The 14,107-nt window shown below is 44.7% G+C and overlaps 1 protein-coding gene across 1 annotated transcript in view; it reads left to right on the top strand.

Moving 5' to 3' along the window:
* Nucleotides 1–14,107, top strand: part of LOC112068237 (protein tyrosine phosphatase receptor type U) — a 276,274-nt gene that overhangs the window by 126,730 nt on the left and 135,437 nt on the right. Inside the window, exons 7-9 of the mRNA XM_070438079.1 lie at nucleotides 2,139–2,456; nucleotides 5,545–5,654; nucleotides 7,524–7,725. Of these exons, the coding sequence (XP_070294180.1) occupies nucleotides 2,139–2,456; nucleotides 5,545–5,654; nucleotides 7,524–7,725 (630 nt within the window). The remainder of the gene's footprint in view (nucleotides 1–2,138; nucleotides 2,457–5,544; nucleotides 5,655–7,523; nucleotides 7,726–14,107) is intronic.

The following is a 14,107-nucleotide window of genomic DNA, read 5'->3' as shown; positions in this document are numbered from 1 at the left end:
ACATTGAACCACAGTGTGCTCATCTCTTTCACGGCTCGTCTTCCTCGTCCATCATGGCAGGCCTCTCTGTCAGTGACTGCATTCCTGCTTCATTCCCCCTTCATCTCCCATCTCCCCTGTGGTTAAGTCTCCACAGACTCCCTCCACAGCTCAGCACCAACCCAGGCCAAGGACAACCCTGTCCACAGGTAATCCCATGAATCAGTATTAGTGGGGGTAATAAACCAGAAGCTCTTCCTTTCCTCTCACTTCTATACCGTGAGGAACAAGCATGCCACTCTGGGCTCTGGGCCCTGTTGGGGATGCTGCAACCCCTCTCAGAAGGCTGACGGGGAGTGTGTGCCGCACACATTCGAACGTGGCATGCAGACAAATAGACTAGGGGAATGGGAAGGGTGTTGGCACAAAAGTCAAATTTGATGAAAATCCACAATGGCCACACTGTGGCCTCTTCGGTGGTTTTGTCATCAGCTCATCAGTTTAAAGCCTCTCTTTATTTAGCTGTGAGACTGTGCAGACTATCAATTACGCCATAAAGACAATCCTCAATCAAATTGAACAATTGTTCTAGAATTTCCTGCCGCGTCTAATGTGCCACTACTTTATCACCCTGCCCACATATTTATCTGCTGTCACAAACTGATGTTCAGAACAAAGCAGTGGTCATGTTTCCTTCTAGACCGAGATGCCAGAAAACAAATTAGGAAGGTAAAGAGGTGACTGTGGAGGGGCTTAAGTATAGATTGCCAGTGTCATGAAATTCTGCTTCAGTGAGAAAGATGATGAATAGAAAGGGATAAATGGATACACTTCGGGGAGAGATATAATGAATAGAAAGGGATGAAGAGAAACATATCCACGAGGAAGAGATAGCCTTTTGAGTGGTGCGTTAGGGTGTGTGTGTGTGTGTGCATGTGCCTTGTTGTGCTCGTATGTTTCCTTGCATATTCAGAGAGAGCACCTTTCAAATCCATCTCCTTTGATTACTCCCATTCTTCCTTTAAGCTTCCCCTCGCTCATCGATGCATTAGCGCCATTGTTTTAGTCCTCAGCACAAATAGCTGCAGTGAGAGAAGAATCCCTTTGAGTGTTATAGTCAGTGCAGGAATGAAGACGTTGGCTGATATAACCTTACTCTTCTCACTGCTGAGCCCTCCGCTCCATATCTCCTCTGTCACTCTCAATCTTACTCTCCTCTGCCATTAGTCACGAATCCCTATTAAAAGAACAAAGCAATACAATACATTATTTGGAATATTGTTTGAGAAAAAGGCATCGATTGTGTTAATAATGGGCTGTGACAAATGCCTCCATTGGTAATGAGATTGTCCTTGGCTTACCCCTGTAGCCTGTATCTCTTACTGCAACACTGACTGGCTTGTGCCTGAAGGCACAGAGGCTTCTCAGTATCTCTGTATCCCTCTATCTGTCTATGCCGAGGGAGGAGTAGAAAGACAAGGCTGTAGTTCTCTCTGCTTGAATCAAAGGAAACAGGGTTGACCCCAAACCCAGCAGTGACCAGAAGTAACTGGGTGACTGCTAAAAACAAACAGCCTGTCAAAATGACCCAGCAATAAAAATATACTGGCGGAATTGAATGCCCTTGGACAGCGCTCTTATTTATGGTTCTGAATTTGGCCTCTTGGCATGGAACTATAGCGGACACTCAATTTGCTAGTTGACACGTAGGCGGGGACTGGCGGGGGTGTGACAGAGACCCGCAGCATGTCCCATTAATTAGCGTAATTGGCACGAGTCCGTGCATGGCTGGCGGGGGACGTGAGTGTGCCGCGCCCACAGTTTCTCTCTGGCAGGAAAACTGTTGACCTCTATGATGGGAGATGGTAGCGCCACCTAGCTTGGATTAACAGCTTCCAACACATCGGCGTGACCGAGAGAAAGTTGTCAGAACTTGTCACACATGGGAACATCAGGGCTATTACTAAAGGATTTTATTAAAACTTAAAGATTTTGTCATTTACACTGTGTTTAAACAGTTTTTATTTCAGCTTTATTTAAGCAGGTTAGTCTCTTGAGATAAAAATATGTTTTTCAAAAGAAGACCTGGGCCTAGTTGATAACATTGCCTTCTCTCTCTCTTCCTTTCCCTCCCTTCCTCCGCCTTCCCTCTCTGTTAGAACCAACACGGGCCTTGCGAGGTCTCACAGCCTCAGAGATCCAGTCCAGGCAACTGACCCTGCAGTGGGAGACGCTGGCCTACAACTTGACCCGCTGCCACACCTACTCTGTGTCCCTGTGCTACCGCTATGCCACCGCAGGGGGCGGCGGCGGGCACAACACTACTGTGCGCGAGTGCCTGGCGGTGGAGCACAATGCCTCACGCTTCACCCTGCGCGACCTGCCGGCCTACCACTCCATCCGGGTCCGTCTGGCGCTTGCCAACCCCGAGGGCAAGAAGGAGGGTCGGGAGTTCACCTTCCAGACTGAAGAGGACAGTAAGTGATGAGAGAATGTTGGAGACGTATACTGTACGTAGGAGCTCATACAGGGTACATATTCATAGAAACCAGAATAACCTGGGAGAATGTTGGAGACATATACTGTGCTTAGGAACTAATACAGGGTACATATTCATAGAAACCGTAATAACATGGGAGAATGTTTGAGACATAAAAAGGAACTGATACATACAGGGCACAGAAAGTAGAATGATAGGAACCATCTTGTGTTAGAGTGCCCTAATTTGAAAATAGTATTTTTCAGTGGTGCAATACTCCAGTCTTGTCAGGCCACGTTTCAGGTTGTTGGTTACTATTCCCAAAAATGTGTGGAGTCTGCTGAACACTGCTGGTACATTATATCAGTGCTTTGAGATGTACCTGATAGCCTGGCAAGGTCTGTTGGCTGCCATCCAACCTCCTCACATGGTTGTCTACCTTCTCAATCCCTGCTTCCCAGAGGTCTGTAACACTTGAATGTTTTAGTGACATACTGTTCATGGATCACTTTGGTGTCTGTCTGTTTAGGTAGTGGTGAAACTTCTGTGAGACCAAAATAACTCAAAGTACCTAGGGAGTCATCCAAAACTTTTCTCTGGAGGGTATTAACAAATGAACAAAAAAGTGCTGTTCAAATGGGCAAGAAAATCTAGCTATCTATACAGTTGGGATTGATAACACTGGGTCAGTCAACATCAGTAGTGTAATGAACACGAGGGGAGACAGAGAGATGGTTTCAAGCGCAGGACGCAGCAGGTGTTTATTGCAAAGGACCTGTTACGTGAATTATGTTATCAATGTTCATAAACTGAAATTCAATTAAACTGCTCAGTCTGCAACCCAGAATTTGTAAGATTATAGTTGAATGAAACAGACAGAGTCCCAGCTACAATAGCCAAAATGTTTATTCACGAGGACGTCCCAGTCCGTTGTACAAAACCATCCATTTTATACTGGCTCCTTACGCACATACCTTCACACACAAACAGCAGGTATCCTACGCACATACTGTATCACTACACAGCCGACATAGATTAGGGAGACCGTGAGAAGTACTCCCTGCCCTCTCCCAAATCTCTCCTAGCCAGGTCGGCAGCGAATTTTGCTCAGACAGTCTGTGTTTAAGATACTATAAAGATATATTGTACAGATATATTGTTTTACCCTACTTCTGACTAAAACTACCCACATCATTAATTATAATTTTACTGACTATAATCAATTCCATACAATTATATGGTTTCAGGGTGGAATATTCTAATCATTAATTTAAACATTTAAATGCCATTATCAGGACCACAGGAGGAGGCAGGTAGCTGGGTCCAGGGGCAGGCAGAAGGTCATACACAGGGAGTCCAAAAGGGCAACAGTACAGGCAGGGAAAAGGCTAGTAACGTAGTCCGGGAGATCAGGCAATAGGTAGATAACAGGAAATCCGATAGGCTAAAGTACAGGCAGGGGATAAGCAAAAGGTGTCGTTAGTGAGGCAGGCCAAAACTGTCATATACAGGAGGATTAAATTACGGGAAACCCAGAGCTCTGAAAGACGTGTGTCACAAAACAAACATTACCTCACAGTGATGGAGTGCAAAGAACTGAACTAAATAGTGTGTGATAATGACATACAGGTGTGTGAACAGGTGATTAGAATCCAGGTGATTGGGATCTGGAGAGTGAGCTGCGTTCAGGGGATCTAGGTGTTTGAGAGTGTGGGCTGGAAAGTGAGCGGTGTTCAGGGAGATCTACGTGTTTGAGTGTGTGAGTTGGAAGCAGACGTTGCAAGTAGCTACAGTTTGATTGAAGGGATTCATAACTATTATGGTCCGTCTCCTTTCCCATACGGTTGTGTCTCAGTAGACTTGAATAAAAGCATTGTGACCATCTCAAAGAGGCTGCATCAGCATACCGAAGGATTCGTCTCCTTTCTCAAATGAAAATGAAATATTAATAATCATATCTGAGGCCCACCAGTAAGCCAGAGAGAACGGATTTTCCCCCATATCTCCCAATATATTCCTTTTGTGCCAAGGCAGCCAACAGCTGCCTCTGTGCATTGCAGATGCCTGGCTGAAGGACGAATACATTTTTTCCATTAAAAAGAAACTAAACAAACGCACTGTTCTCACACCAAAGGAAGAAAAAAAAGTGTGTGTGAGAGAGCGAACGAGAATGAGAGAAAAAGAGAGGGAGAGAGAAAGAGAAAAAAAGAGATACCTGTCAATTATAAACACGCTCTTCAAAAAGCTTTTAAATCAGGAACTCTCTTTCCAAACTCTGTCACTACCGAAACAACACCAGACTCAGCTGTTTCCTCACAGCGCTGAATGGTTGTTGCTTTAGCCCCAGGGTTGATCCCTCTCCCCCAACTCCCCCTCCACCCTGCACTCTACACACACAGACTAATGGGGATTGTGGTCTGGAATAGAAAACCACAGAGCACAGAGGATACTATAAAAACAGTGAGCATTGTTTTTATAGGGATGTGTCTAGGCCCAGGCTTCCCCCTGGTGTCCAGGCCAGGCAAAGTTTTAACAGCATTCAGCATTTATACGAAGGAACGTCATCACTGGCCATCAGCTGAGGATGCATTTAATCACCACTCTTTCACTGAGGTATTTTGAAGGCATAAGACTCATGGTAAAATAGAAATGCCTTGTCCACCGTTGTACAGTAGTTATATCATGTCACTGTCAGACTCAGTGCTCAAAGTAATGTCTTTAGGGGTCTCTGTATCACGTAATATGAACCTCACCATCATGATGATAGTATGAACCTGATCAGTCTGAATTGACTGTAAGTACTTGTTATTTACTATAGTGATTGCTCTACTTCAGTGGTTTTATATCCGTCGATCATCTCCTATTCTCTTTGCTTGTACACTCTCTGATGGTCCCTGACTATATACACTATGGGTAACACAACATATAGTCCTTTATGTCCTACATGGGGCAGAATTCTCAGTTCTGAAGCTAACATTGTAAGAGAGACTCAGTGACATTGACCACTGAATATGATATTGACATTATGAGATGCTTGCCATGATATTACCGCTTCAATTGCCTGACCTGTTGCTTATTTCCCATAGTTCCCGGTGGCATCACCCCTGAATCGCTGACCTTCACCCCCCTGGAGGACATGATTTTCCTCAAGTGGGAGGAGCCAGTGGAACCCAATGGTCTCATCACCCAATACGAGGTAAGGATGCTTCCCACTCTGCTCGATGCCCTCCAATCATCTTCCTCTAAACATCTCCCAAAGTTCTCAGGTTCACCCTCCTGGCCCCCATATCCTATTAGAGTTTGTAGGCATTGATTGGTGTAGTTTAGGTCAGCAAGAGCAGTGTCACAGGCATTGATTAGTATAGGTCAGTTCTAGGAGAGAAATGTCACAGAACTTTTCAAACAGAAAGTTTGAAACAAGGACAGAACAATATCTATATTTTACAAGGGGTTGTTATTTGAGGTAATAGACACAACACAGCTGTTTGACGTTAAGAATACAGGCAGAAGCTACAGTACTGTACAGTAATTTTTTTTACAAGCTCATAGTCCAACCCACAGAGCGCTCTCTGTTTCTCTCCACGCATCTAATAGTACATCTAGAGCTGGAAAATAGTCTGGCACCTTGTCACCAAGAGAAGTTAAGAAAATAAATTATCAGCATATAGCACTGCCATGCATCATCACATTTTTCACCCTCATTTATTAGCACTAATTTATTCATGCTAATTTTGGAGTAGGTCTCTGATGAAAACAGACAATTTGTAACGTTAGTCTCGCTTTCACTCTTTTGTCTTCACCTATGGAAGGTGCTCAGTACAGTATTACCTATACCGGCCTCAAGCCTTCACCCAGCCCTCTCTCTTTCAATGTCATCTCAAGGAGGATATTATTAAATGGGATTTGTGGTTTGACATATAAAGTGGAGGCAGGGATGGATTTTCTTCCCGTAGCGTCCTGATCTCTCTGAGCTGACAAAGAGAGCTTTAGACGGAGCCACAGAAGAAATCCTCTTAATTTCTCTCCCATTAAAGCTTTGGCCTGTCTCCCTGAGCCCATCGACCGCCACGACTCCAGCCTCACAAGCCCCTTCTTGGTCCTCTTTGCTCTTTTTGAAGGCTATTATCGGCTTTTGTATTGGCTTTTTTATGAGGAACACATAGGTCTCTGTGTGTACCTTGTACAGTCATTGGCTGTCTTCACAGCTACCACGCCTGCATGGGTTCTTATAGTGCTTTTAAAATAATCTGCATAGTCAATAGTTTGGTTCAAGTCAGTGGGAAGCAAGGCGTGTCTGTGTTATTTAACATTCCCAGTTTTTACATTACTCTGATGCCACATGGGTGGAATCCCATAAGGGAGTTTGACTTGGTGGGGAAAAAAAGTTGCTTCCAACAACATCAATATTTCACACAGAACACATTTCCACATTAGCATGAATGTCCTTCAGGCTTGGCCATTACGAATGGATTAGCAAGCCAAACAAAATCATTAGCATCTTGTTATTGTGCAACCTGCAGGTTGTGAAATCTGTAAACACACAAAACAATAACGGTTTGATAATGATTCCAATTTCATGACAAAATAACAGCATTACACTGGACTGCATCACATGTGCGTCTGCTGCTATTTCTGTCACTTTATTTCGAGTTATATGTACATGTCTACCTCAATTACCTTGTACCCCTGCACATCGACTCGGTACTAGTACCCCTTGTATATAGCCAAGCTATTGTTACTCATTGTGTATCTATTATTACTTTTATTATTACATGTTTTACTTTTCTATTATTTCTCTATTTTCTTACTCTCTGCATTGTACACACTTGTTGTTTACGAAGCAAGTGATTAATACCATTTGATAGATTTTGATTTGCAAAAAAAAATTACCAATCAGTACATTGACTTAGAGCAGCAGCACAATTTTCAAAGTCAGATGTGAATCCTCAGAGAAAGTCAATTGAGCAAAAGTTAAAGGATAGTTGCTCCACAAGTAAATAACTCATGCTCTCAGAAATATTTGCTGTATGAATCATTCTGGTGTCTTTTTTTAATCTGTCCACAGATCAGCTATCAGAGCATTGAGTCGTCTGACCCGGGAATCAACGTGCCAGGACCTAGGAGAACAGTGTCGAAGCTGAGGAACGAGACCTATCACATGTTCTCCAACCTTCACCCTGGCACCACATATCTGATTTCTGTCCGCGCCCGCACATCCAAGGGCTTCGGCCAGACCGCCCTAACTGAGATCACCACCAACATTTCAGGTGAGTGTTGGTGTGTGTGTGCACACCTGCAGGTGTGTGTGTTCACGCTTGAATGTGTGTCTATACATTTGTATTTATTGAGGATCCCCATTAGCTGCTGCCCAGGCAGCAGCTACTCTTCCTGGGGTCAAGCAACATTAAGGCAGTTACAGTGCATTCGGAAAGTATTCAGATCCCTTCCCATTTTCCACATTTTGTTACGTTACAGCCTCATTCTAAAATGGATTACATGCATTTTTCCTTATCAATCTACACACAATACCCCATGATGACAAAGCGAAAACAGTTTTTTTTAATGTTTGCAAACGTATTAAAAATATAAAGAACAGACATACCTTACTTACATCAGTTTGCAGATCTTATGCTATGAGACGCAAACATTTGCTCAGATGCATCCTGCTTCCACTGATCATCCTTGAGATGTTTCTACAACTTGATTGGAATCCACCTGTGGTAAATTCAATTGATTGGACATGATTTGGAAAGGCACACACCTGTCTTTATATGGTCCCACAGTTGACAGTGCATGTCAGAGCAAAAACCAGTTCGAAGGAATTGTCCATAGAGCTCAGAGACAGGATTGTGTCGAGGCACAGATCTGGGGAAGGGTACCAAAACATTTCTGCAGCCTTGAAGGTCCCCAAGAAGACAGTGGCCTCCATCATTCTAAAATGGAAGAAGTTTGGAACCACCCACTCTTCCTAGAGCTGGCCACCCGGCCAAACTGAGCAATCGGGGGAGAATGCCTTGGTCAGGGAGGTGACCAAGAACCCGATGGTCACTCTGATAGACCAAGAACCCGATGGTCACCCAGAGTTCCTCTGTGGAGATGGGACAAACCATCCAGAAGGGCAACCATCTCTTCATCACTCCACCAATCAGGCTTTTATGGTAGAGTGGCCAGACTGAATGCACTCCTCAGTAAAAGGCACATGACAGCCCGCTTGAAAAGGCACCGAAAGGACTCTCAGACCATGAGAAACAAGATTATCTGGTCAAATCAAATCAAATTGTATTGGTCACATACACATGGTTAGCAGATGTTAATGCGAGTGTAGCGAAATGCTTGTGCTTCTAGTTCCGAAAATGCAGTAATATATAACAAGTAAACTAACAAATTCACAACAACTACCTTATACACCCAAATGTAAGGGATGAATAAATACATATAAATATATGGATGAGCGATGGCCGTGCGGCATAGGCAAGATGTAGTAGATGGTATAGAACAGTATATACATATGAGATGAGTGATGTAGGATAGGTAAACATTATTGAAGTGGCGTTATTTGAAGTGACTAATGATAGGCTTAGGCAAGATGCAGTAGATACGGAGACACCTGAAACCCCACCTCTTTAAGGAATACCTAGGATAGGATAAAGTAATCCTTCTAACCCCCCCCCCCCCTTAAAAGAGTTAGATGCACTATTGTAAAGTGGTTGTTCCACTGGATATCATAAGGTGAATGCACCAATTTGTAAGTCGCTCTGGATAAGAGCGTCTGCTAAATGACTTAAATGTAAATGTAGATGGTATAGAACAGTATATACATATCAGATGAGTAATGTAGGATATGTAAACATGATTAAAGTGCCGTTATTTAAGGTGACTAGTGATAACTTTATTAAGTCCATTTATTGAAGTGGCCAGAGATTTGTATCTGTATGTTGACAGCAGCCTCTCTATGTTAGTGATGGCTGTTTAACAGTCTGATGGCCTTGAGGTAGAAGCTGTTTTTCAGTCTCTCAGTCCCAGCTTTGATGCACCTGTACTGACCTCGCCTTCTGGATGATAGCGGGGTGAACAGGCAGTGGCTCAGGTGGTTGTTGTCCTTGATGATCTTTTTGGCCTTCCTGTGACATCGGGTGCTGTAGGTGTCCTGGATGGCAGGTAGTTTGCCCCCGGTGATGCGTTGTGCAGACCGCACAAACAACTGGAGAGCCTTGTGGTTGAGGGTGATGCAGCCCGACAGGATGCTCACGATTGTGCATCTGTAAACGTTTGTGAGTTTGTGAGGAACTTAACTTTCCACCTTCTCCACTACTGTCCCGTCAATGTGGATGGGGGGGGGTGCTCCCTCTGTTGTTTCCTGAGGTCCACGATCACCTCCTTTGTTTTGTCGACGTTGATTGAGAGGTTATTTTTCTTACACCACACTCCGAGGGCCCTCACCTCCTCTCTGTAAGCCGTCTCGTCGTTGTTGGTAAACAAGCCTACCACTGTAGGGTCGTCTGCAAACATGATGATTGAGTTGGAAGCGTGCATGGCCACGCAGTGGGTGAACAGGGAGTAGAGGAGAGGGCTGAGAATGCACCCTTGTGGGGCCCCAGTGTTGAGGATCAGCGGGGTGGAAATGTTGTTTCCTACCTTCACCAAATGGGGGCGGCCCGTCAGAAAGTCCAGGACCCAGTTAGACAGGGTCGGGTCGAGATCCAGGGTCTCGAGCTTAATGACGAGTTTGGAGGGTACTATGGTTTTACATTTTGAGCTGTAGTCAATGAACAGCATTCTTACATAAGTATTCCTCTTGTCCAGATGGGATAGGGCAGTGTGCAGTGTGATGGCGATTGCATCGTCAGTGGACCTATTGGGGAGGTAAGCAAATTGGAGTGGGTCTAGGGTATCAGGTAGGGTGGAGGGGATATGCTCCTTGACTAGTCTCTCAAAGCACTTCATGATGACAGAAGTGAGTGCAACGGGGCGATAGTCATTTAGTTCAGTTACCTTAGCTTTCTTGGGAACAGGAACAATGGTGGCCATCTTGAAGCATGTGGGGACAACAGACTGGGATAGGGATTGATTAAATATGTCTGTGAACACACCAGCCAGCTGGTCTGCGCATGCTCTGAGGACGCAACTAGGGATGCCGTCTAGGCCGGCAGCCTTGCATGGGTTAACACGTTTAAATGTTTTACTCACGTTGGCCACGGAGAAGGAGAGCCCACAGGCTTTGGTAACGGGCCGTGTCAGTGGCACTTTATTGTCCTGAAAGCGAGCAAAGAAGTTGTTTCATTTGTCTGGGAGGAAGACATCAATGTCCGTGACAGGGCTGGTTTTCTTTTTTTAATCTGTGATTGACTGTAGACCCTGCCACATACGTCTCGTGTTTGAGCCGTTGAATTGCGACTCTACTTTGTCTCTATACTGGCTCTTTGCTTGTTTGATTGCCTTGCTTGCCGTGCAGCTATTGCAAGGCAATAGCTGCACTGTTTGTATTCGGTCATGTTTCCAGTCGCCTTGCCATGATTAAAAGTGGTGGTTTGCTCTTTCAGTTTTGCGCGAATGCTGCAATCAATCCACAGTTTCTGGTTAGGAAATGTTTTAATGGTCACAGTGGGTACAACATCTCCGATGCACTTGCTAATAAACTCGCTAACCGAGTCAGTGTATACATCAATATTGTTGTCTGAAGCTATCCAGAACATATCCCAGTCCACATGATCGAAGCAATCCTGAAGCGTGGAATCCGATTGGTCAGACCAGCATTGGACAGACCTGAGCATGGGCGTTTCCTGTTTTAGTTTCTATGCGGATCTGAAGATGGCACCGACAGAGATGGTCGCCTCGCTTCAGGACCTTAGGAAACTATGCGGTTATTTGTTTTTCTATGTATTATTTTATGTATTATTTCTTCCATTGTTTTCGAGGAAATCTCAAGTGTTATTACATACAGCCGGGAAGAACTATTGGATATAAAAGAGATGACAACTTACCAACATTACTACCAGGAATACGTCTTTCCTGAAGCGGATCCTTTGTTCGGACCTCCACCCTGGACATGGGATCTTATCCCAGAGGCCGACCCAAAGCCACACGGTCCCCGCAGGAGAGGCAGATGGAGCAGCCTACGGATCAGACTCAGAAGGCGAGCACACCATCCACTGCTTCCGAGCAAATTACTCGCCAATGTCCAATCTCTAGATAACAAGGTGGATGAAATTAGGGCACGAGTTGCCTTCCAGAGAGACATCAGAGATTTTAACATTCTGTTTCACGGAAACATGGCTCATGTTGTCAGAGTCGATACAGCCACTCAGTTTCTTCATGCATCACGCCGACAGAAACAAACATCTCTCTGGTAAGAAGAAGGGCGGGGGTGTATGCCTTATGATTAAAGACTCATGGTGTAATCATAACAACATACAGGAACTTAAGTAATTTTGTTCACCTGACCTAGAATTCCTTACAATCAAATGCCGACCGCATTATCTTTCAAGAGAATTCTTTTCGATTATAGTCACAGCCGTGTATACCCCCCCCCATGCAGATACCTCGTCGGCCCTGAAAGAACCTCACTGGACTCTATGTAAACTGGAAACCGTACATCCCGAGGCTGCATTTATTGTTGCCGGGGATTTTAACAAAGCTAACCTGAGAGATAGACTTCCTAAATTCTATCAGCATATCGAATGCGCGACACGGGCTGCTAGCGTTCTGGATCATTGCTACTCTAACTTCCGCGATGCATACAAAGCCCTCCCCCGCCCTGCCTTCGGCAAATCTGACCATGACTCCATTTTGTTGCTCCCAGTCTATAGACAGAAACTAAAAACGGAAACGCCCGTATATGGTCTGAGGAAACCAAGATTAAACTCTTTGGCCTGAATGCCAAACGTCACGTCCGGAGGAAACCTGGCACCATCCCTAAGGTGAAGCATGGTTGTGGCTGCCTTATGCTGTGGGGATTTTATTCACCAGCATGGACTGGGAGACTAGTCAGGATCGAGGGGAAGATGGACGGAGCAATGTACAGGGAGACCCTTGATGAAAACCTGCTCCAGAGTGCTCAGGACCTCAGACTGGGGCAAAGGTTCACCTTCCAACAGAACAACGACCCTCAGCACACAACCAAGACAACGCAGGAGTGGCTTCGGGACAAGTCTCTGAATGTCTGAATGGCCCAGCCAGAGCCCCAACTTGAACCTGATCGAACATTTCTGGAGAGACCTGAAAGTAGCTGTGCAGCGACTCTCCCCATCCAACCTGACAGAGCTTGAGAGGATCTGCAGAGAAGAATGGGAGAAACTCCCCAAATACAGGTGTACCAAGCTTAGAGTAGCGTCCTACTCAAGAAAAAGGATCTTCAACAAAGTACTGAGTAAAGGGTCTGAATTTTTTTGTAATACTTTTTATGTAATACTTAATAATTTTTTATTTATACATTTGCAAACATTGCTAAAACCCTGTTTTTGCTTTTTCATTATGGGGTATTGTGTGCAGATTAATGAAGGAAAAAAACTATTGAACCCATTTTAGAATAAGGCTGTAACGTAACAAACTGTGGAAAAAGTCAAGGGGTCTGAATACTTTCCGAATGCACTGTATCTACAATACAAAATCTATGTGTACGTGTGTGTAGAGTGCGATTCCACGTGTGCCATGTCAACCTTTGCATCTAGCTTTTGCACCTGGATCAAAGTTTAACATCAACTGTCGGAAGGAGATAACAGGAGTCTGTAAATACACGATATTCAAAAGTATGTGGACACCCTTTCAAATTTGTGGGTTTGGCTATTTCAGCCACATCCCATTGCTGACAGGTATATAATATTGAGCACACAGCCATAGACAAACATTGGCAGTGGAATGGCCTTACTGAAGAGCTCAGTGACTTTCAACGTGGCACTGTCATAGGATGACAACTTTCCAACGAGTCAGTTCGTCAAATGTCTTCCCTGCTAGAACTGCCCCCGTCAACTGTAAGTGCTGTTATTGTGAAGTGGAAATGTCTGGGAGCAACAATGGCTCAACCGCGAAGTGGTTGGCCACAGAAGCTCACAGAATGGCACCGCCGAGAGCTGAAGCGTGTAGCACGTAAAAACCATCTGTCCTTGGTTGCAACACTCACTACTGAGATCAAAACTACCTCTGGAAGCAACATCAGCACAAGAACTGTTCGTCAGGAGCTTCATGAAATGTGTTTCCAGCCACACACAAGCCAAAGATCACCATGCGCAATGCCAAGCATTGGCTGAAGTGGTGTAAAGCATGCTGCTATTGGGCTCTGGAGCAGTGGGAACGCGTACTCTGGAGTGATGAATCACACTTCACCATTTGTATTTGTATTTATTATGGATCCCCATTAGCTGCTGCTAAGGCAGCTGCTGCTAAGCTACTCTTCCTGGGGTCTGGCAAAATGAAGGCAGTTATACAATATTAAAAACATTACAATACATTCGTAACACATTTCATAAAACACCATCTGGCATTCCGACGGACGAATCAGGGTTTGGCAGGTGCCAGGAGACCGCTACCTGCCCAGAATGCATATTACCAACTGTAAAGTTTGGTGGAGGAGGAATAATGGTCTGGGGCTGTTTTTCATGGTTCTGTCTAGACCCCTTAGTTCCAGTGAAGGGGAATGTTAACGCTACAGCATAC

This window comes from Salvelinus sp. IW2-2015, unplaced genomic scaffold, assembly GCF_002910315.2.
Source record: "Salvelinus sp. IW2-2015 unplaced genomic scaffold, ASM291031v2 Un_scaffold319, whole genome shotgun sequence".
Lineage (NCBI taxonomy): Eukaryota > Metazoa > Chordata > Actinopteri > Salmoniformes > Salmonidae > Salvelinus > Salvelinus sp. IW2-2015.
Note: the sequence above shows the minus strand (reverse complement) of the source record. Positions and strands in the feature narration are given on the sequence as shown.